At 45.3% G+C, this 23495-nt stretch overlaps 1 protein-coding gene across 3 annotated transcripts in view; it reads left to right on the plus strand.

Annotated features, from left to right (window-relative positions):
• Positions 1–23495, plus strand: part of LOC129864247 (dixin-like) — a 180362-nt gene that overhangs the window by 116905 nt on the left and 39962 nt on the right. For all 3 annotated transcript variants that reach the window (XM_055936955.1, XM_055936954.1, XM_055936956.1), the window contains 3 exons: positions 8039–8089; positions 13467–13571; positions 16776–16829. In XM_055936955.1, the coding sequence (XP_055792930.1) occupies positions 8039–8089; positions 13467–13571; positions 16776–16829 (210 nt within the window). The remainder of the gene's footprint in view (positions 1–8038; positions 8090–13466; positions 13572–16775; positions 16830–23495) is intronic.

Below are 23495 nucleotides of genomic sequence, written 5' to 3' on the forward strand. Positions count from 1 at the left end.
TTATATAACAATATAACAAGTCATACTGTGGGGTGTTGGACCCAGTCAGGTCTTTATATAACAAGTCATACTGTGGGGTGTTGGACCCAGTCAGGTCTTTATATAACAAGTCATACTGTGGGGTGTTGGACCCAGTCAGGTCTTTATATAACAAGTCATACTGTGGGGTGTTGGACCCAGTCAGGTCTTTATATAACAAGTCATACTGTGGGGTGCTGGACCCAGTCAGGTCTTTATATAACAATATAACAAGTCATACTGTGGGGTGTTGGACCCAGTCAGGTCTTTATATAACAAGTCATACTGTGGGGTGCTGGACCCAGTCAGGTCTTTATATAACAATATAACAAGTCATACTGTGGGGTGTTGGACCCAGTCAGGTCTTTATATAACAAGTCATACTGTGGGGTGTTGGACCCAGTCAGGTCTTTATATAACAAGTCATACTGTGGGGTGCTGGACCCAGTCAGGTCTTTATATAACAAGTCATACTGTGGGGTGCTGGACCCAGTCAGGTCTTTATATAACAATATAACAAGTCATACTGTGGGGTGTTGGACCCAGTCAGGTCTTTATATAACAAGTCATACTGTGGGGTGTTGGACCCAGTCAGGTCTTTATATAACAAGTCATACTGTGGGGTGCTGGACCCAGTCAGGTCTTTATATAACAATATAACAAGTCATACTGTGGGGTGTTGGACCCAGTCAGGTCTTTATATAACAATATAACAAGTCATACTGTGGGGTGTTGGACCCAGTCAGGTTTTTATATAACAATATAACAAGTCATACTGTGGGGTGCTGGACCCAGTCAGGTCTTTATATAACAATATAACAAGTCATACTGTGGGGTGTTGGACCCAGTCAGGTATTTATATAACAAGTCATACTGTGGGGTGTTGGACCCAGTCAGGTCTTTATATAACAAGTCATACTGTGGGGTGTTGGACCCAGTCAGGTCTTTATATAACAAGTCATACTGTGGGGTGCTGGACCCAGTCAGGTCTTTATATAACAAGTCATACTGTGGGGTGTTGGACCCAGTCAGGTCTTTATATAACAAGTCATACTGTGGGGTGCTGGACCCAGTCAGGTCTTTATATAACAATATAACAAGTCATACTGTGGGGTGTTGGACCCAGTCAGGTTTTTATATAACAAGTCATACTGTGGGGTGTTGGACCCAGTCAGGTCTTTATATAACAATATAACAAGTCATACTGTGGGGTGCTGGACCCAGTCAGGTCTTTATATAACAAGTCATACTGTGGGTTGCTGGACCCAGTCAGGTCTTTATATAACAAGTCATACTGTGGGTTTTGGACCCAGTCAGGTCTTTATATAACAAGTCATACTGTGGGGTGCTGGACCCAGTCAGGTCTTTATATAACAAGTCATACTGTGGGGTGCTGGACCCAGTCAGGTCTTTATATAACAATATAACAAGTCATACTGTGGGGTGTTGGACCCAGTCAGGTCTTTATATAACAAGTCATACTGTGGGGTGTTGGACCCAGTCAGGTCTTTATATAACAAGTCATACTGTGGGGTGCTGTACCCAGTCAGGTCTTTATATAACAAGTCATACTGTGGGGTGTTGGACCCAGTCAGGTCTTTATATAACAATATAACAAGTCATACTGTGGGGTGTTGGACCCAGTCAGGTCTTTATATAACAATATAACAAGTCATACTGTGGGGTGTTGGACCCAGTCAGGTCTTTATATAACAATATAACAAGTCATACTGTGGGGTGTTGGACCCAGTCAGGTCTTTATATAACAATATAACAAGTTATACTGTGGGGTGTTGGACCCAGTCAGGTCTTTATATAACAATATAACAAGTCATACTGTGGGGTGTTGGACCCAGTCAGGTCTTTATATAACAAGTCATACTGTGGGGTGCTGGACCCAGTCAGGTTTTTATATAACAATATAACAAGTCATACTGTGGGGTGCTGGACCCAGTCAGGTCTTTATATAACAAGTCATACTGTGGTGGTGTTGGACCCAGTCAGGTCTTTATATAACAATATAACAAGTCATACTGTGGGGTGTTGGACCCAGTCAGGTCTTTATATAACAAGTCATACTGTGGGGTGTTGGACCCAGTCAGGTCTTTATATAACAATATAACAAGTCATACTGTGGGGTGTTGGACCCAGTCAGGTCTTTATATAACAAGTCATACTGTGGGGTGCTGGACCCAGTCAGGTCTTTATATAACAAGTCATACTGTGGGGTGCTGGACCCAGTCAGGTCTTTATATAACAAGTCATACTGTGGGGTGTTGGACCCAGTCAGGTCTTTATATAACAAGTCATACTGTGGGGTGTTGGACCCAGTCAGGTCTTTATATAACAGTCATACTGTGGGGTGCTGGACCCAGTCAGGTCTTTATATAACAATATAACAAGTCATACTGTGGGGTGCTGGACCCAGTCAGGTCTTTATATAACAAGTCATACTGTGGTGGTGTTGGACCCAGTCAGGTCTTTATATAACAATATAACAAGTCATACTGTGGGGTGTTGGACCCAGTCAGGTCTTTATATAACAATATAACAAGTCATACTGTGGGGTGTTGGACCCAGTCAGGTCTTTATATAACAATATAACAAGTCATACTGTGGGGTGTTGGACCCAGTCAGGTCTTTATATAACAAGTCATACTGTGGGGTGCTGGACCCAGTCAGGTCTTTATATAACAAGTCATACTGTGGGGTGTTGGACCCAGACTCCCTGTATATAACCATGGTATTACCTGGTACTTCCTGTATATAGTCATGGTATTACCTGGTACTCCCTGTATATAGCCATGGTATTACCTGGTACTTCCTGTATATAGCCATGTTATTACCTGGTACTCCCTGTATATAGCCATGTTATTACCTGATACTCCCTGTATATAGCCATGTTATTACCTGGTACTTCCTGTATATAGCCATGTTATTACCTGGTACTCCCTGTATATAGCCATGTTATTACCTGGTACTCCCTGTATATAGCCATGTTATTACCTGGTACTCCCTGTATATAGCCATGTTATTACCTGGTACTCCCTGTATATAGCCATGTTATTACCTGGTACTTCCTGTATATAGCCATGTTATTACCTGGTACTTCCTGTATATAGCCATGTTATTACCTGGTACTTCCTGTATATAACCATGGTATTACCTGGTATTACCTTGTTTACCAAGCATTTCACTGGTAGTCTACACCTGTTGTTTACCAAGCATGTCACTGGTAGTCTACACCTGTTGGTTACCAAGCATTTCACTGGTGGTCTACACCTGTTGTTTACCAAGCATTTCACTGGTAGTCTAGACCTGTTGGTTACCAAGCATTTCACTGTTAGTTAAACCTGTTGTTTACCAAGCATTACACTGGTAGTCTACACCTGTTGTTTACCAAGCATTTCACTGGTAGTCTACACCTGTCGTTACCAAGCATTTCACTGTTAGTCTACACCTGTTGGTTACCAAGCATTTCACTGCTAGTCTACACCTGTTGGTTACCAAGCATTTCCCTGGTAGTCTACACCTGTTGTTTACCAAGCATTTCACTGTTAGTCTACATCTGTTGTTACCAAGCATTTCACTGGTAGTCTACACCTGTTGTTTACCAAGCATTTCACTGTTAGTCTACATCTGTTGTTTACCAAGCATTTCACTGTTAGTCTACACCTGTTGTTTACCAAGCATTTCACTGGTAGTCTACACCTGTTGATTACCAAGCATTTCACTGGTAGTCTGTACACCTGTTGGTTACCAAGCATTTCACTGGTAGTCTACACCTGTTGTTTACCAAGCATTTCACTGGTAGTCTACACCTGTTGTTTACCAAGCATTTCACTGGTAGTCTACACCTGTTGGTTACCAAGCATTTCACTGGTAGTCTACACCTGTTGTTTACCAAGCATTTCACTGGTAGTCTACACCTGTTGGTTACCAAGCATTTCACTGGTAGTCTACACCTGTTGTTTACCAAGCATTTCACTGTTAGTCTACACCTGTTGTTTACCAAGCATTTCACTGGTAGTCTACACCTGTTGTTTACCAAGCATTTCACTGCTAGTCTACACCTGTTGTTTACCGAGCATTTCCCTGGTAGTCTACACCTGTTGGTTACCAAGCATTTCACTGGTAGTCTACACCTGTTGTTTACCAAGCATTTCACTGTTAGTCTACACCTGTTGTTTACCAAGCATTTCACTGGTAGTCTACACCTGTTGTTTACCAAGTATTTCACTGGTAGTCTACACCTGTTGTTTACCAAGCATTTCACTGGTAGTCTACACCTGTTGTTTACCAAGCATTTCCCTGGTAGTCTACACCTGTTGTTTACCAAGCATTTCACTGGTAGTCTACACCTGTTGTTTACCAAGCATTTCACTGGTAGTCTACACCTGTTGTTTACCAAGCATTTCACTGGTAGTCTACACCTGTTGTTTACCAAGCATTTCCCTGGTAGTCTACACCTGTTGTTTACCAAGCATTTCACTGTTAGTCTACACCTGTTGGTTACCAAGCATTTCACTGGTGGTCTACACCTGTTGTTTACCAAGCATTTCACTGGTAGTCTACACCTGTTGTTTACCAAGCATTTCACTGCTAGTCTACACCTGTCGTTTACCAAGCATTTCACTGCTAGTCTACACCTGTTGTTTACCAAGCATTTCACTGGTAGTCTACACCTGTTGTTTACCAAGCATTTCACTGGTAGTCTACACCTGTCGTTTACCAAGCATTTCACTGCTAGTCTACACCTGTCGTTTACCAAGCATTTCACTGGTAGTCTACACCTGTTGTTTACCAAGCATGTCACAGGTAGTCTACACCTGTTGTTTACCAAGCATTTCACTGGTAGTCTAGACCTGTTGGTTACCAAGCATTTCACTGTTAGTTAAACCTGTTGTTTACCAAGCATTACACTGGTAGTCTACACCTGTTGTTTACCAAGCATTTCACTGGTAGTCTACACCTGTCGTTACCAAGCATTTCACTGGTAGTCTACACCTGTTGGTTACCAAGCATTTCACTGCTAGTCTACACCTGTTGGTTACCAAGCATTTCCCTGGTAGTCTACACCTGTTGTTTACCAAGCATTTCACTGTTAGTCTACATCTGTTGTTACCAAGCATTTCACTGGTAGTCTACACCTGTTGTTTACCAAGCATTTCACTGTTAGTCTACATCTGTTGTTTACCAAGCATTTCACTGTTAGTCTACACCTGTTGTTTACCAAGCATTTCACTGGTAGTCTGTACACCTGTTGGTTACTAAGCATTTCACTGGTAGTCTACACCTGTTGTTTACCAAGCATTTCACTGGTAGTCTACACCTGTTGTTTACCAAGCATTTCACTGGTAGTCTACACCTGTTGGTTACCAAGCATTTCACTGGTAGTCTACACCTGTTGGTTATCAAGCATTTCACTGGTAGTCTACACCTGTTTACCAAGCATTTCCCTGGTAGTCTACACCTGTTGTTTACCAAGCATTTCCCTGGTAGTCTACACCTGTTGTTTACCAAGCATTTCACTGGTAGTCTGCACCTGTTGTTTACCAAGCATTTCACTGGTAGTCTACACCTGTTTACCAAGCATTTCACTGGTAGTCTACACCTGTTGATTACCAAGCATTTCACTGTTAGTCTACACCTGTTGTTTACCAAGCATTTCACTGGTAGTCTACACCTGTTGTTTACCAAGCATTTCACTGTTAGTCTACACCTGTTGGTTACCGAGCATTTCACTGGTAGTCTACACCTGTTGGTTACCAAGCATTTCACTGGTAGTCTACACCTGTTTACCAAGCATTTCACTGGTAGTCTACACCTGTTGATTACCAAGCATTTCACTGTTAGTCTACACCTGTTGTTTACCAAGCATTTCACTGGTAGTCTACACCTGTTGTTTACCAAGCATTTCACTGTTAGTCTACACCTGTTGGTTACCGAGCATTTCACTGGTAGTCTACACCTGTTGGTTACCAAGCATTTCACTGGTAGTCTACACCTGTTGGTTACCAAGCATTTCACTGGTAGTCTACACCTGTTGTTCACCAAGCATTTCACTGGTAGTCTACACCTGTTGGTTACCAAGCATTTCACTGGTAGTCTACACCTGTTGTTTACCAAGCATTTCACTGTTAGTCTACACCTGTTGTTTACCAAGCATTTCACTGTTAGTCTACACCTGTTGTTTACCAAGCATTTCACTGGTAGTCTACACCTGTTGTTTACCAAGCATTTCCCTGGTAGTCTACACCTGTTGGTTACCGAGCATTTCACTGGTAGTCTACACCTGTTGTTTACCAAGCATTTCACTGGTAGTCTACACCTGTTGTTTACCAAGCATTTCACTGCTAGTCTACACCTGTTGTTTACCAAGCATTTCCCTGGTAGTCTACACCTGTTGGTTACCGAGCATTTCACTGGTAGTCTACACCTGTTGTTTACCAAGCATTTCACTGGTAGTCTACACCTGTTGGTTACCAAGCATTTCACTGGTAGTCTACACCTGTTGTTTACCAAGCATTTCACTGCTAGTCTACACCTGTTGTTTACCAAGCATTTCACTGCTAGTCTACACCTGTTGTTTACCAAGCATTTCCCTGGTAGTCTACACCTGTTGGTTACCGAGCATTTCACTGGTAGTCTACACCTGTTGTTTACCAAGCATTTCACTGGTAGTCTACACCTGTTGGTTACCAAGCATTTCACTGTTAGTTAAACCTGTCGTTTACCAAGCATTTCACTGGTAGTCTACACCTGTTGTTTACCAAGCATTTCACTGTTAGTTAAACCTGTTGTTTACCAAGCATTTCACTGGTAGTCTACACCTGTTGTTTACCAAGCATTTCACTGGTAGTCTACACCTGTTGTTTACCAAGCATTTCACCGGTGAGTGAGTCTGCCGATAAGAATGCGATGATTGACAGAGTCGAAAGCCTTGGCCAGGTCGATGAATACAGCTGCACAGTATTGTCTCTTATCGATGGCGGTTATATCATTTAGGACCTTGAGCGTGGCTGAGGTGCACCCGTGACCAGCTCGGAAACCAGATTGCATAGCGGAGAAGGTATGGTGGGATTCAAAATGGTCGGTAATCTGTTTGTTGACTTGGCTTTCGAAGACCTTAGAAAGGCAGGGTAGGATAGATATGGGTCTGTAGCAGTTTGGGTCTAGAGTGTCACCCCCTTTGAAGAGGGGGATGACCGCGGCAGCTTTCCAATCTTTGGGAATCTCAGACGATACGAAAGAGAGGTTGAACAGGCTGGTAATAAGGGTTGCAACAATTTTGGCGGATCATTTTAGAAAGAGAGGGTCCAGATTGTCTAACCCAGCTGATTTGTAGGGGTCCAGATTTTGCAGCTCTTTCAGAACATCAGCTATCTGGATTTGGGTGAATGAGAAATGGGGGGTGCAGGGCTGTTGACCGGGGTAGGGGTAGCCGTGGGGACTGCAGGGCTGTTGACCGGGGTAGGGGTAGCCGTGGGGACTGCAGGGCTGTTGACCGGGGTAGGGGTAGCCGTGGGGGGTGCAGGGCTGTTGACCGGGGTAGGGGTAGCCGTGGGGGGTGCAGGGCTGTTGACCGGGGTAGGGGTAGCCGTGGGGACTGCAGGGCTGTTGACCGGGGTAGGGTTAGCCGTGGGGACTGCAGGGCTGTTGACCGGGGTAGGGGTAGCCGTGGGGGGTGCATGGCTGTTGACCGGGGTAGGGGTAACCAGGGTAGGGGTAGCCAGGGTAGGGGTAGCCGGGGTAGGGGTAGCCGGGGTAGGGGTAGCCGGGGTAGGGGTAGCCGTGGGGACTGCAGGGCCAGCGGTAGAAAAAGGCTTATTTCCCGCTCCCCCCAGAAAAGATGGCTCTTGTCTTTTTCTACTAGCACTGACTTTGATAAATAGTTTATTGAGGAAAATTGTACTTACTATGGTTATGAGATGTGGTTGTCCCACCTAGCTATCTGCAGATGAATGCACTAACTGGAAGTTAAATGACTAAAATGTGTGTGATGGTTGTGTTGTTACAGAGAGAGCTGTTGCGTTGTAAACAGGAGGTACGGACCCTGCGTGGAGTCAAGGTGAGTCTAACACACTCAGCTAACCAACATTCAAACCTTGACTGGAGGTTACTGTGAAATTCTGGGCAAAATGGAAAACTCATTTACTGAATCAGGTGGCTCATTCATCACAAAACCTACTGCTATTGCCAATTACTTTCATGATTTTTTCATTGGCAAGATTATCAAATTTAGGCATGACATGCCAGCAACAAACGCTGACACGACACATCCAAGTACAATTGATCAAATTATGAAAGACAAGAATTGTAATTTTGAATTCCGTAAAGTGAGTGTGGAAGTAGTGAAAAAATGATTGTGTATCAACAATGACAAGCCACCGAAGTCTGACAATTTGGATGGAAAATTACTGAGATTTATAGCAGATGATATTGGCACTCCTATTTTCCGTATCTTTAATCTAAACCTATTAGAAAGTGTGTTCCCTTAGGCCTCGAGGGAAGTTAACCTGTTGGGGATGGGGGCGCTGTTTAGACTATTTATGCTAATTTGGCTAATTTTTGAAACGGCTTCCCACAAAATCCTTGATCGTACAATATGCATATTATTATTATTATTGGATAGAAAACAGTCTATAGTTTCTATAGGAGTTGAAATTTTGTCTCTAAGTGGAACAGAGCCCATTCTACAGCAATTTCCCTGACATGGAGTCAGATTTGAGAAATGTTGGCCACTCTTCTGAAGTCAGTTAAAAGGGCACTGTCATTGCTATGACTATACGGACACTTCTTACGTCTTCCCCTGGATGCCTTTACGTGATGACGATTCCAATGGGGTCGATTGCGCGTTCACAGGCCCTATAAATCAAAAAACCCTGTAGCTAGCAAGTCTTTCCTTGCTGCGTAACGCGCGTGCTGGACACCGACCCGCTCCTGTTCCAAGCGTTAGTTTAGCCTGTTATATTTCTCTTGTCATCTTTTCACTCGTTATAGGAGTTAAAAACATCATAAGGTAGTTAATTTAAAGCGTTTTATAGCAATTTATATCCGTTTAGTGCGATTTTGGGACATTTATTTTTGCAACGATGTGAAAAGTTGGGCACGCTTTTCAGTTCATCCCGAACGCAGTTGACATTTCCACATGGCAAGAGGACAGCTTTCCACCAAAAGACGATTTCTCCCAAGAAAGGATCCTTTGCCCAAGATACTGATGGAAGAACAGCTCAAGGTAGGACATTTTTATTATGATAAATCGTGTTTCTGTCGAAACATTTTAGTGGCTTAGGACGCCATGTTTTTTGACGTAGCTTCGCTTGGCGCAAACTGTATTGAAAAGTAAGGATAAATTAAAAAATGTAATAACGCAATTGTATTAAGAATTAAATTGTCTATCAATCCCTGTCCACCCTATATTTTTTAGTCACGTTTATGAGTATTTATGTATAAGAGTAGATCACTGTCTAAGTGGCGCAAGGAAATTTTCTGACCAACTGAGCTACATTTCACATTGTCTAACCATGATTTTGGTGGCTAAATATAAACATTTTCGATCAAACTGTATATGCATGTTGTAATGTGATGTTACAGGAGTGTCATCGGAAGAATTCTGAGAAGGTTAGTGAAAAAATTAATATATTTTGGCGATGTTGACTTTTATCGCTCACTTTGGCTAGAATCAATGCTGGGCTGCTAATTGCTATGTGCTAAGCTAATATAACGATTTATTGTGTTTTCGCTGTAAGACACTTAGAAAATCTGAAATATTGTCTGTATTCACAGGATCTGTGTCTTTCGATTCGTGTATGCTGTGTATTTTTACGAAATGTTTGATGATTAGTAGTTAGGTAAACACGTTGCTCATTGTAATTATTCTAGTCCATTTGTGACGGTGGGTGCAATTGTAAACTATGCCATCTACCTGAAATATGCACTTTTTTCTAACAAAACCTATCCCATACCATAAATATGTTATCAGACTGTCATCTAATGAGTTTTTTTGTTGGTTAGGGGCTATAAATATCTTAGTTTAGCCGAATTGGTGATGGCTACTGGTGTTGGTGGACAAATAAAAGATGGTGGATTATGCTAATGTGTTTTTAGGTAATAGATGTACATCTTTACATATTGTGTCTTCCCTGTAAAACATTTTAAAAATCGGAAATGTTGACTGGATTCACAAGATCTGTGTCTTTCATTAGCTGTATTGGACTTTAATGTGTGAAAGTTAAATATTTAAAAAAAATATTTTTTTTGAATTTCGCGGCACTGGTTTTTCAGTGGGGGGGGGGGGGGGGGGGGGGGGTGCCGCTAGCGCCACGCTGATCCTAGACAGGCTAAAGTCATTCTGCTACCCAAGAATAGTAAAGCCTCCTTTACTGGCTCAAACAGCCGACCAATCAGCCTGTTACAAACTTTTTGTAAACTTCTGGAAAAATTGTGTTTGACCAGATACAATGCTACTTTACTGTAAACACAGCACTTACACAAATTACTGATGATTGGCTGAGAGAAATTGATGATAAACAGATTGTGGGAGCTGTTTTGTTAGACTTCAGTGCAGCTTTTGACATTATTGAAGCTTTTGACATTAATGATCATAGTCTGCTGATGGAAAAACTGATGTGTAATGGCTTTACAGCCTCTGCTATATTGTGGATAAAGAGTTACACAGAGGGTGTTTTTTAGTGGGAGCCTCCCCAACATAATCCAGGTAGAATCAGGAATCCCCCAGGGCAGCTGTCTAGGCCCCTTACTCTTTTCAATCTTTACTAATGACATGCCACTGGCTTTGGGTAAGTGTGTCTATGTAATCGGATGATTCAACACTTTACACGTCAGCTACTACAGCGAGTGAAATCACTGCATCACTTAACAAAGAGCTGCAGTTAGTTTCAGAATGAGTGGCAAGGAATAAGTTAACCAAAAGCCTTGTATTTGGGACAAATCATTCACTCAACCCTAAACCTCAACTAAATCTTGTAACAAATAATGTGGAAATTGAGCAAGTTGAGGTGACTAAACTGCTTGGCGTAACACTAGATTGTAAACTGTCATGGTCAAAACATATTGATACAACAGTAGCTAAGATGTGGAGAAGTCTGTCCATAATAAAGCGATGCTCTGCCTTCTTAACAACACTATCAACAAGGCAGGTCCTACAGGCTCTAGTTTTGTCTCACCTGGACTACTGTTCAGTCGTGTGGTCAGGTGCCACAAAGAGGGACCTTTGAAAATTACATGAATGAGCGCCGAGTAACATGAATGAGCGCCGAGTAACAGGAATGAGCGCCGAGTAACGGGAATGAGCGAGCACCAAATAACAGGAATGAGCGAGCACCGAGTAACGGGAATGAGCGAGCACCAAATAACAGGAATGAGCGAGCACCGAGTAACGGGAATGAGCGAGCACCGAGTAACGGGAATGAGCGAGCACCGAGTAACGGGAATGAGCGAGCACCGAGTAACGGGAATGAGCGCCGAGTAACGGGAATGAGCGAGCACCGAGTAACGGGAATGAGCGAGCACCGAGTAACGGGAATGAGCGAGCACCGAGTAACGGGAATGAGCGAGCACCGAGTAACGGGAATGAGCACCGAGTAACGGGAATGAGCGAGCACCGAGTAACGGGAATGAGCGAGCACCGAGTAACGGGAATGAGCGAGCACCGAGTAACGAGAATGAGCGAGCACCGAGTAACGAGAATGAGCGAGCACCGAGTAACGGGAATGAGCGAGCACCGAGTAACGGGAATGAGCGCCGAGTAACGGGAATGAGCGAGCACCGAGTAACGGGAATGAGCGAGCACCGAGTAACGGGAATGAGCGCCGAGTAGCGGGAATGATCGCCGAGTAACAGGAATGAGCGAGCACCGAGTAACGGGAATGAGCGAGCACCGAGTAACGGTAATGAACGAGCACCGAGCAATGGGAATGAGCAAGCACCGAGTAACGGGAATGAGCGAGCACCAAGTAACGGGAATGAGCGAGCACCGAGTAACGGGAATGAGCGCCGAGTAACGGGAATGAGCGAGCACCGAGTAACGGGAATGAGCGAGCACCGAGTAGTGGGAATGAGCGAGCACTCATTGTTTTGGCAAACAGCAAATGTGTTTGCTTATATTTTTCTTTAAGCAATGGCTTTTTTTCTGGCCACTCTTCCTCATAGCCCAGCTCTGTGGAGTGTACAGCTTAAAGTGGTCCTATGGACAGATACTCCAATCTCCGCTGTGGAGCTTTGCAGCTCCTTCAGGGTTATCTTTGGTCTCTTTGTTGCCTCTCTGATTAATGCCCTCCTTGCCTGGTCTGTGAGTTTTGGTGGGTCGGCCCTCTCTTGGCAGGTTTGTTGTGGTGCCATATTCTTTCCATTTTTAAATAATGGATTTAATGGCGCTCCATGGGATGTTCAAAGTTTCAGATATTTTTTCATAACCCAACCCTGATCTGTACTTCTCCACAACTTTGTCCCTGACCTGTTTGGAGAGCTCCTTGGTCTTCATGGTGCTGCTTGCTTGGTGGGGCCTCTTGCTTAGTGGTGTTGCAGACTCTGGGGCCTTTCAGAACAGGTGTATATATACTGAGATCATGTGACACTTAGATTCCACACAGGTGGACTTTATTTAATTAATAATGAACTTCTGAAGGTAATTGGTTGCACCAGATCTTATTTAGGGGCTTCATAGGGGGTGCAATACATATGCACACCACGTTTTCGTTTTTTATTTTTTAGAATTTTTTGAAACAAGTTCTTTTTTTAATTTCACTTCACCTATTTTGTTTATGTCCATTACATGAAATCCAAATAAAAATCCATTTCAATTTCAGGTTGTAAGGCAACAAAATAGGAAAAACGCCAAGGGGGGTGAATACTTTTGCAAGGCACTGTAGTACAGCGAGTGAAACGACTCCCAACACTTATCTAAGAGCTGCAGTGGCATGGAATAAGATCGTTCTAAATATTTATAAAACTAAAAGCATTTTATTTGGGAAGGCACTGTATATGATATGGTTATTATTTGAACTGGCTAGCCAGCTAACTTAACACTAGCCAGCTAACTTAACGCTAGCCGGCTAACTTAACGCTAGCCGGCTAACTTAACGCTAGCCGGCTAACTTAACGCTAGCCGGCTAACTTAACGCTAGCCGGCTAACTTAACGCTAGCCGGCTAACTTAACGCTAGCCAGCTAACTTAACACTAGAAATGAACCAGAACATTGTTTTTTCGTAGTTTTGATGTCTTCACTATTATTCTACAATGTAGAAAATAGTAAAAATAAAGAAGTGCTCTGTGTGTGTGTGTGTGTGTGTGTGTGTGTGTGTGTGTGTGTGTGTGTGTGTGTGTGTGTGTGTGTGTGTGTGTGTGTGTGTGTGTGTGTGTGTGTGTGTGTGTGTGTGTGTGTGTGTGCTCTGTGTGTGTGTGTGCTCTCTCTCTGTGTGTATAGGAGGCACAGCAGCAAAGATTGTTTGCCCAGGAGGAGTGTATGTTGCAGCTTAAACAGGAGCAGCTCAGAGCCAGCATGACCCAGGACCAACTCACCAGCCTCAACGTACGACACACACATACCGCATGCTCACTCTCACTCACACGCTCACACGCTCACACACACACACACTCACTCACTCACTCACTCACTCACTCACTCACTCACACACACACACACACACACACACACACACACACACACACACACACACACACACACACACACACACACACACACACTCACTCACTCACTCACTCACTCACTCACTCACTCACTCACTCACTCACACACATTTAAAAACTAAAAACTTTATTTGAATCAACAAATCACATTACAGGTGAGATTAATTCAAGCATTTCATAGGTCATGGATATGTGGACTCTTATGGCTACAGAAAGCACCTTCTCCATACAGCCTGCCCATGACGGCTAACACGGAACCTAACTAACACGGAACCTAACTAACACGGAACCTAACTAACACGGAACCTAACTAACACGGAACCTAACTAACATGGAACCTAACTAACACGGAACCTAACTAACACGGAACCTAACTAACACGGAACCTAACTAACACGGAACCTCGCTCGTTGCCTTGGTTTTTAGACAGACCTGCAATCTGCAGGCCACATACTGTCAGCCAATGTACATGGCAGAGACTTCAAAATACCAGCGCTACAAGTTTGAGACGAGAGGCTGGTATTTCACTAACTTGTCAGCACAGGTCTGCTCCATGTAGGAATCAAAAGAGCAACACACATAAAAAATGTTAACCTCCCTCAGTGAGGTCATCTGATAACCTTCCTCTGGCGTCCTTAACCAACCTCAGTGAGGTCATCTGATAACCTTCCTCTGGCGTCCTTAACCAACCTCAGTGAGGTCATCTGATAACCTTCCTCTGGCGTCCTTAACCAACCTCAGTGAGGTCATCTGATAACCTTCCTCTGGCGTCCTTAACCAACCTCAGTGAGGTCATCTGATAACCTTCCTCTGGCGTCCTTAACCAACCTCAGTGAGGTCATCTGATAACATCAGTTACTTTTGGATTAATTTCCCTTTTATAAGGCATTAGAAGAAGACAAAAATGATTCATCCAAGGCTGTCTGTTCATAGGCGTCATTGTAAATAAGAATTTGTTCTAAAACTGACTTGCCTAGTTAAATAAATAAATAAATATATATAAAAAATACAACTTAGCTAAAGTTAATACGTTGTCAGCTATATGATATGGTCATTATTTGAACTGGCTAGCCAGCTAACTTAACGCTTGCTAGCTAACAAGCTAGAAATGAACCAAAGTTGCTTTTAGTCACCTGGTTTGCTAGATTGACACACTCATTTTCAAACGGATGTGTTTATTGGTGTTAAAAAAATCGTATTTTTTTTATTTTTTATCACCTTTATTTAACCAGGTAGGCTAGTTGAGAACACCTTTATTTAACCAGGTAGGCCAGTTGAGAACACCTTTATTTAACCAGGTAGGCCAGTTGAGAACACCTTTATTTAACCAGGTAGGCCAGTTGAGAACACCTTTATTTAACCAGGTAGGCCAGTTGAGAACACCTTTATTTAACCAGGTAGGCCAGTTGAGAACACCTTTATTTAACCAGGTAGTTGAGAACACCTTTATTTAACCAGGTAGGCCAGTTGAGAACACCTTTATTTAACCAGGTAGGCCAGTTGAGAACACCTTTATTTAACCAGGTAGGCCAGTTGAGAACACCTTTATTTAACCAGGTAGGCCAGTTGAGAACACCTTTATTTAACCAGGTAGGCCAGTTGAGAACACCTTTATTTAACCAGGTAGGCCAGTTGAGAACACCTTTATTTAACCAGGTAGGCCAGTTGAGAACACCTTTATTTAACCAGGTAGGCCAGTTGAGAACACCTTTATTTAACCAGGTAGGCCAGTTGAGAACACCTTTATTTAACCAGGTAGGCCAGTTGAGAACACCTTTATTTAACCAGGTAGGCCAGTTGAGAACACCTTGATTTAACCAGGTAGGCCAGTTGAGAACACCTTTATTTAACCAGGTAGGCCAGTTGAGAACACCTTTATTTAACCAGGTAGGCCAGTTGAGAACACCTTTATTTAACCAGGTAGGCTAGTTGAGAACACCTTTATTTAACCAGGTAGGCTAGTTGAGAACACCTTTATTTAACCAGGTAGGCCAGTTGAGAACACCTTTATTTAACCAGGTAGGCCAGTTGAGAACACCTTGATTTAACCAGGTAGGCCAGTTGAGAACACCTTTATTTAACCAGGTAGGCTAGTTGAGAACACCTTTATTTAACCAGGTAGGCTAGTTGAGAACACCTTTATTTAACCAGGTAGGCCAGTTGAGAACACCTTTATTTAACCAGGTAGGCCAGTTGAGAACACCTTTATTTAACCATGTAGGCTAGTTGAGAACACCTTTATTTAACCAGGTAGGCTAGTTGAGAACACCTTTATTTAACCAGGTAGGCCAGTTGAGAACACCTTTATTTAACCAGGTAGGCCAGTTGAGAACACCTTTATTTAACCAGGTAGGCTAGTTGAGAACACCTTTATTTAACCAGGTAGGCTAGTTGAGAACACCTTTATTTAACCAGGTAGGCCAGTTGAGAACACCTTTATTTAACCAGGTAGGCCAGTTGAGAACACCTTTATTTAACCAGGTAGGCTAGTTGAGAACACCTTTATTTAACCAGGTAGGCCAGTTGAGAACAAGTTATCATTTACAACTGCGACCTGGCCAAGATAAAGCAAAGCAGTGCGACACAAAACAACAACACAGAGTTACACATAAACAAACGTACAGTCAATAACACAATAGAAAAGAAAAATAGAAAAATCTATGTACAGTGTGTGTAAGAGTAGGGAGGTAGGCAATAAATAGGCCATAGAGGAGAAATAATCACAATTTAGCATTAACACTGGAGTGATAGATGTGCAGATGATGATATGCAAGTAGAGATACTGGGGTGCAAAAGAGTATAAATAACAATATGGGGATGAGGTAGTTGGATGTGCTATTTACAGATGGGCTGTGTACAGGCACAGTGATCGGTAAGCTGCTCTGACAGCTGATGCTTAAAGTTAGAGAGGGAGACATAAGTCTCTGATGTGTGCTGGCTATCAGGTCAACAAGGCGGTCTGACAATAACTTTGTTGTGAATATGTACTGATAGTGGGACTGCCTGTCTCACCGCAGTAGCTATTCAGTTCCTTCCACACACACACACACTCCCATCCATATTGACCCAGCTGGTTGTGTCATAGGCGGAGCTACAGAGGAAGTTGGATGAGAGGAGCAGGTTGCTGAGTGAGTGCAAGGTAAGACACACATCCTCTCTCTCTCTCTGAGGTCTACGGTCTCGAACTGTACAGGGGAGTAGGTTCTCTCTGTTGTCTACAGTCTGGAACTGTACAGGGGAGTAGGTTCTCTCTGTTGTCTACAGTCTGGAACTGTCAGGGGAGTAGGTTCTCTCTCTCTGGGGTCTACAGTCTGGAACTGTCAGGGGAGTAGGTTCTCTCTCTCTGAGGTCTACAGTCTGGAACTGTACAGGGGAGTAGGTTCTCTCTGGGGTCTACAGTCTGGAACTGTACAGGGGAGTAGGTTCTCTCTCTGGGGTCTACAGTCTGGAACTGTACAGGGGAGTAGGTTCTCTCTCTGTTGTCTACAGTCTGGAACTGTACAGGGGAGTAGGTTCTCTCTCTCTGGGGTCTACAGTTTGGAACTGTACAGGGGAGTAGGTTCTCTCTCTGTTGTCTACAGTCTGGAACTGTACAGGGGAGTAGGATCTCTCTCTCTGGGGTCTACAGTTTGGAACTGTACAGGGGAGTAGGTTCTCTCTCTGGGGTCTACAGTCTGGAACTGTACAGGGGAGTAGGTTCTCTCTCTGTTGTCTACAGTCTGGAACTGTACAGGGGAGTAGGATCTCTCTCTCTGGGGTCTACAGTCTGGAACTGTACAGGGGAGTAGGATCTCTCTGTTGTCTACAGTCTGGAACTGTACAGGGGAGTAGGTTCTCTCTCTCTGTTGTCTACAGTCTGGAACTGTACAGGGGAGTAGGTTCTCTCTGTTGTCTACAGTCTGGAACTGTACAGGGGAGTAGGTTCTCTCTGTTGTCTACAGTCTGGAACTGTACAGGGGAGTAGGTTCTCTCTGTTGTCTACAGTCTGGAACTGTACAGGGGAGTAGGTTCTCTCTCTCTGTTGTCTACAGTCTGGAACTGTACAGGGGAGTAGGTTCTCTCTGTTGTCTACAGTCTGGAACTGTACAGGGGAGTAGGTTCTCTCTGTTGTCTACAGTCTGGAACTGTACAGGGGAGTAGGTTCTCTCTCTCTGGGGTCTACAGTCTGGAACTGTACAGGGGAGTAGGTTCTCTCTGTTGTCTACGGTCTGGAACTGTACAGGGGAGTAGGTTCTCTCTCTCTGGGGTCTACAGTCTGGAACTGTACAGGGGAGTAGGTTCTCTCTCTCTGGGGTCTACAGTCTGGAACTGTACAGGGGAGTAGGTTCTCTCTCTGGGGTCTACAGTCTGGAACTGTACAGGGGAGTAGGTTCTCTCTCTCTGGGGTCTACAGTCTGGAACTGTACAGGGGAGTAGGTTCTCTCTCTCTGGGGTCTACAGTCTGGAACTGTACAGGGGAGTAGGTTCTCTCTGTTGTCTACAGTCTGGAACTGTACAGGGGAGTAGGTTCTCTCTCTGGGGTCTACAGTCTGGAACTGTACAGGGGAGTAGGTTCTCTCTCTGAGGTCTACAGTCTGGAACTGTACAGGGGAGTAGGTTCTCTCTCTGAGGTCTACAGTCTGGAACTGTACAGGGGAGTAGGATCTCTCTCTGTTGTCTACAGTCTGGAACTGTACAGGGGAGTAGGTTCTCTCTCTCTGGGGTCTACAGTCTGGAACTGTACAGGGGAGTAGGTTCTCTCTGTTGTCTACAGTCTGGAACTGTACAGGGGGGTAGGTTCTCTCTCTGGGGTCTACAGTCTGGAACTGTACAGGGGAGTAGGTTCTCTCTCTCTGGGTTCTACAGTCTGGAACTGTACAGGGGAGTAGGTTCTCTCTCTCTGGGGTCTACAGTCTGGAACTGTACAGGGGAGTAGGTTCTCTCTGTTGTCTACAGTCTGGAACTGTACAGGGGAGTAGGTTCTCTCTGTTGTCTACAGTCTGGAACTGTACAGGGGAGTAGGTTCTCTCTCTCTGGGGTCTACAGTCTGGAACTGTACAGGGGAGTAGGTTCTCTCTCTGGGGTCTACAGTCTGGAACTGTACAGGGGAGTAGGTTCTCTCTCTGGGGTCTACAGTCTGGAACTGTACAGGGGAGTAGGATCTCTCTCTGGGGTCTACAGTCTGGAACTGTACAGGGGAGTAGGATCTCTCTCTGTTGTCTACAGTCTGGAACTGTACAGGGGAGTAGGTTCTCTCTGTTGTCTACAGTCTGGAACTGTACAGGGGAGTAGGTTCTCTCTCTCTGGGGTCTACAGTCTGGAACTGTACAGGGGAGTAGGTTCTCTCTGGGGTCTACAGTCTGGAACTGTACAGGGGAGTAGGTTCTCTCTGTTGTCTACAGTCTGGAACTGTACAGGGGAGTAGGTTCTCTCTGTTGTCTACAGTCTGGAACTGTACAGGGGAGTAGGTTCTCTCTGTTGTCTACAGTCTGGAACTGTACAGGGGAGTAGGTTCTCTCTCTGGGGTCTACAGTCTGGAACTGTACAGGGGAGTAGGTTCTCTCTGTTGTCTACAGTCTGCAACTGTACAGGGGAGTAGGATCTCTCTCTGGGGTCTACAGTCTGGAACTGTACAGGGGAGTAGGATCTCTCTCTGTTGTCTACAGTCTGGAACTGTACAGGGGAGTAGGTTCTCTCTGTTGTCTACAGTCTGGAACTGTACAGGGGAGTAGGTTCTCTCTCTCTGGGGTCTACAGTCTGGAACTGTACAGGGGAGTAGGTTCTCTCTGGGGTCTACAGTCTGGAACTGTACAGGGGAGTAGGTTCTCTCTGTTGTCTACAGTCTGGAACTGTACAGGGGAGTAGGTTCTCTCTGTTGTCTACAGTCTGGAACTGTACAGGGGAGTAGGTTCTCTCTCTGGGGTCTACAGTCTGGAACTGTACAGGGGAGTAGGTTCTCTCTGTTGTCTACAGACTGGAACTGTACAGGGGAGTAGGTTCTCTCTGTTGTCTACAGTCTGGAACTGTACAGGGGAGTAGGTTCTCTCTCTCTGGGGTCTACAGTCTGGAACTGTACAGGGGAGTAGGTTCTCTCTCTGGGGTCTACAGTCTGGAACTGTACAGGGGAGTAGGATCTCTCTCTGGGGTCTACAGTCTGGAACTGTACAGGGGAGTAGGATCTCTCTCTGTTGTCTACAGTCTGGAACTGTACAGGGGAGTAGGTTCTCTCTGTTGTCTACAGTCTGGAACTGTACAGGGGAGTAGGTTCTCTCTCTCTGGGGTCTACAGTCTGGAACTGTACAGGGGAGTAGGTTCTCTCTCTGGGGTCTACAGTCTGGAACTGTACAGGGGAGTAGGTTCTCTCTCTGGGGTCTACAGTCTGGAACTGTACAGGGGAGTAGGTTCTATCTCTGGGGTCTACAGTCTGGAACTGTACAGGGGAGTAGGATCTCTCTCTGGGGTCTACAGTCTGGAACTGTACAGGGGAGTAGGATCTCTCTCTGTTGTCTACAGTCTGGAACTGTACAGGGGAGTAGGTTCTCTCTCTGGGGTCTACAGTCTGGAACTGTACAGGGGAGTAGGTTCTCTCTGTTGTCTACAGTCTGGAACTGTACAGGGGAGTAGGTTCTCTCTGTTGTCTACAGTCTGGAACTGTCAGGGGAGTAGGTTCTCTCTCTCTGGGGTCTACAGTCTGGAACTGTACAGGGGAGTAGGTACTCTCTGGGGTCTACAGTCTGGAACTGTACAGGGGAGTAGGTTCTCTCTCTTTGGTCTACAGTCTGGAACTGTACAGGGGAGTAGGTTCTCTCTCTGTTGTCTACAGTCTGGAACTGTACAGGGGAGTAGGTTCTCTCTCTCTGGGGTCTACAGTCTGGAACTGTACAGGGGAGTAGGTTCTCTCTGTTGTCTACAGTCTGGAACTGTACAGGGGAGTAGGTTCTCTCTCTGGGGTCTACAGTCTGGAACTGTACAGGGGAGTAGGTTCTCTCTCTCTGGGGTCTACAGTCTGGAACTGTACAGGGGAGTAGGTTCTCTCTCTCTGGGGTCTACAGTCTGGAACTGTACAGGGGAGTAGGTTCTCTCTGTTGTCTACAGTCTGGAACTGTACAGGGGAGTAGGTTCTCTCTGTTGTCTACAGTCTGGAACTGTACAGGGGAGTAGGTTCTCTCTCTCTGGGGTCTACAGTCTGGAACTGTACAGGGGAGTAGGTTCTCTCTCTGGGGTCTACAGTCTGGAACTGTACAGGGGAGTAGGTTCTCTCTCTGGGGTCTACAGTCTGGAACTGTACAGGGGAGTAGGTTCTCTCTCTCTGGGGTCTACAGTCTGGAACTGTACAGGGGAGTAGGTTCTCTCTGTTGTCTACAGTCTGGAACTGTACAGGGGAGTAGGATCTCTCTCTGGGGTCTACAGTCTGGAACTGTACAGGGGAGTAGGATCTCTCTCTGTTGTCTACAGTCTGGAACTGTACAGGGGAGTAGGTTCTCTCTGTTGTCTACAGTCTGGAACTGTACAGGGGAGTAGGTTCTCTCTCTCTGGGGTCTACAGTCTGGAACTGTACAGGGGAGTAGGTTCTCTCTCTGAGGTCTACAGTCTGGAACTGTACAGGGGAGTAGGTTCTCTCTCTCTGGGGTCTACAGTCTGGAACTGTACAGGGGAGTAGGTTCTCTCTGTTGTCTACAGTCTGGAACTCTACAGGGGAGTAGGTTCTCTCTGTTGTCTACAGTCTGGAACTGTACAGGGGAGTAGGTTCTCTCTGTTGTCTACAGTCTGGAACTGTACAGGGGAGTAGGTTCTCTCTCTGGGGTCTACAGTCTGGAACTGTACAGGGGAGTAGGTTCTCTCTGTTGTCTACAGTCTGGAACTGTACAGGGGAGTAGGATCTCTCTCTGGGGTCTACAGTCTGGAACTGTACAGGGGAGTAGGATCTCTCTCTGTTGTCTACAGTCTGGAACTGTACAGGGGAGTAGGTTCTCTCTGTTGTCTACAGTATGGAACTGTACAGGGGAGTAGGTTCTCTCTCTCTGGGGTCTACAGTCTGGAACTGTACAGGGGAGTAGGTTCTCTCTGGGGTCTACAGTCTGGAACTGTACAGGGGAGTAGGATCTCTCTCTCTGGGGTCTACAGTCTGGAACTGTACAGGGGAGTAGGTTCTCTCTGGGGTCTACAGTCTGGAACTGTACAGGGGAGTAGGTTCTCTCTGTTGTCTACAGTCTGGAACTGTACAGGGGAGTAGGTTCTCTCTGTTGTCTACAGTCTGGAACTGTACAGGGGAGTAGGTTCTCTCTGTTGTCTACAGTCTGGAACTGTACAGGGGAGTAGGTTCTCTCTCTCTGGGGTCTACAGTCTGGAACTGTACAGGGGAGTAGGTTCTCTCTGTTGTCTACAGACTGGAACTGTACAGGGGAGTAGGTTCTCTCTGTTGTCTACAGTCTGGAACTGTACAGGGGAGTAGGTTCTCTCTCTCTGGGGTCTACAGTCTGGAACTGTACAGGGGAGTAGGTTCTCTCTCTGGGGTCTACAGTCTGGAACTGTACAGGGGAGTAGGATCTCTCTCTGGGGTCTACAGTCTGGAACTGTACAGGGGAGTAGGATCTCTCTCTGTTGTCTACAGTCTGGAACTGTACAGGGGAGTAGGTTCTCTCTGTTGTCTACAGTCTGGAACTGTACAGGGGAGTAGGTTCTCTCTCTCTGGGGTCTACAGTCTGGAACTGTACAGGGGAGTAGGTTCTCTCTGGGGTCTACAGTCTGGAACTGTACAGGGGAGTAGGTTCTTTCTGTTGTCTACAGTCTGGAACTGTACAGGGGAGTAGGTTCTCTCTGTTGTCTACAGTCTGGAACTGTACAGGGGAGTAGGTTCTCTCTGGGGTCTACAGTCTGGAACTGTACAGGGGAGTAGGTTCTCTCTGTTGTCTACAGTCTGGAACTGTACAGGGGAGTAGGTTCTCTCTGTTGTCTACAGTCTGGAACTGTACAGGGGAGTAGGTTCTCTCTGTTGTCTACAGTCTGGAACTGTACAGGGGAGTAGGTTCTCTCTCTGGGGTCTACAGTCTGGAACTGTACAGGGGAGTAGGTTCTCTCTGTTGTCTACAGTCTGGAACTGTACAGGGGAGTAGGATCTCTCTCTGGGGTCTACAGTCTGGAACTGTACAGGGGAGTAGGATCTCTCTCTGTTGTCTACAGTCTGGAACTGTACAGGGGAGTAGGTTCTCTCTGTTGTCTACTGTCTGGAACTGTACAGGGGAGTAGGTTCTCTCTCTCTGGGGTCTACAGTCTGGAACTGTACAGGGGAGTAGGTTCTCTCTGGGGTCTACAGTCTGGAACTGTACAGGGGAGTAGGTTCTCTCTGTTGTCTACAGTCTGGAACTGTACAGGGGAGTAGGTTCTCTCTGTTGTCTACAGTCTGGAACTGTACAGGGGAGTAGGTTCTCTCTGTTGTCTACAGTCTGGAACTGTACAGGGGAGTAGGTTCTCTCTCTGGGGTCTACAGTCTGGAACTGTACAGGGGAGTAGGTTCTCTCTGTTGTCTACAGACTGGAACTGTACAGGGGAGTAGGTTCTCTCTGTTGTCTACAGTCTGGAACTGTACAGGGGAGTAGGTTCTCTCTGTTGTCTACAGTCTGGAACTGTACAGGGGAGTAGGTTCTCTCTCTCTGTTGTCTACAGTCTGGAACTGTACAGGGGAGTACGTTCTCTCTCTCTGTTGTCTACAGTCTGGAACTGTACAGGGGAGTAGGTTCTCTCTCTCTGGGGTCTACAGTCTGGAACTGTACAGGGGAGTAGGTTCTCTCTCTCTGGGGTCTACAGTCTGGAACTGTACAGGGGAGTA

Source organism: Salvelinus fontinalis, chromosome 10, assembly GCF_029448725.1.
Source record: "Salvelinus fontinalis isolate EN_2023a chromosome 10, ASM2944872v1, whole genome shotgun sequence".
Classification (NCBI taxonomy): domain Eukaryota; kingdom Metazoa; phylum Chordata; class Actinopteri; order Salmoniformes; family Salmonidae; genus Salvelinus; species Salvelinus fontinalis.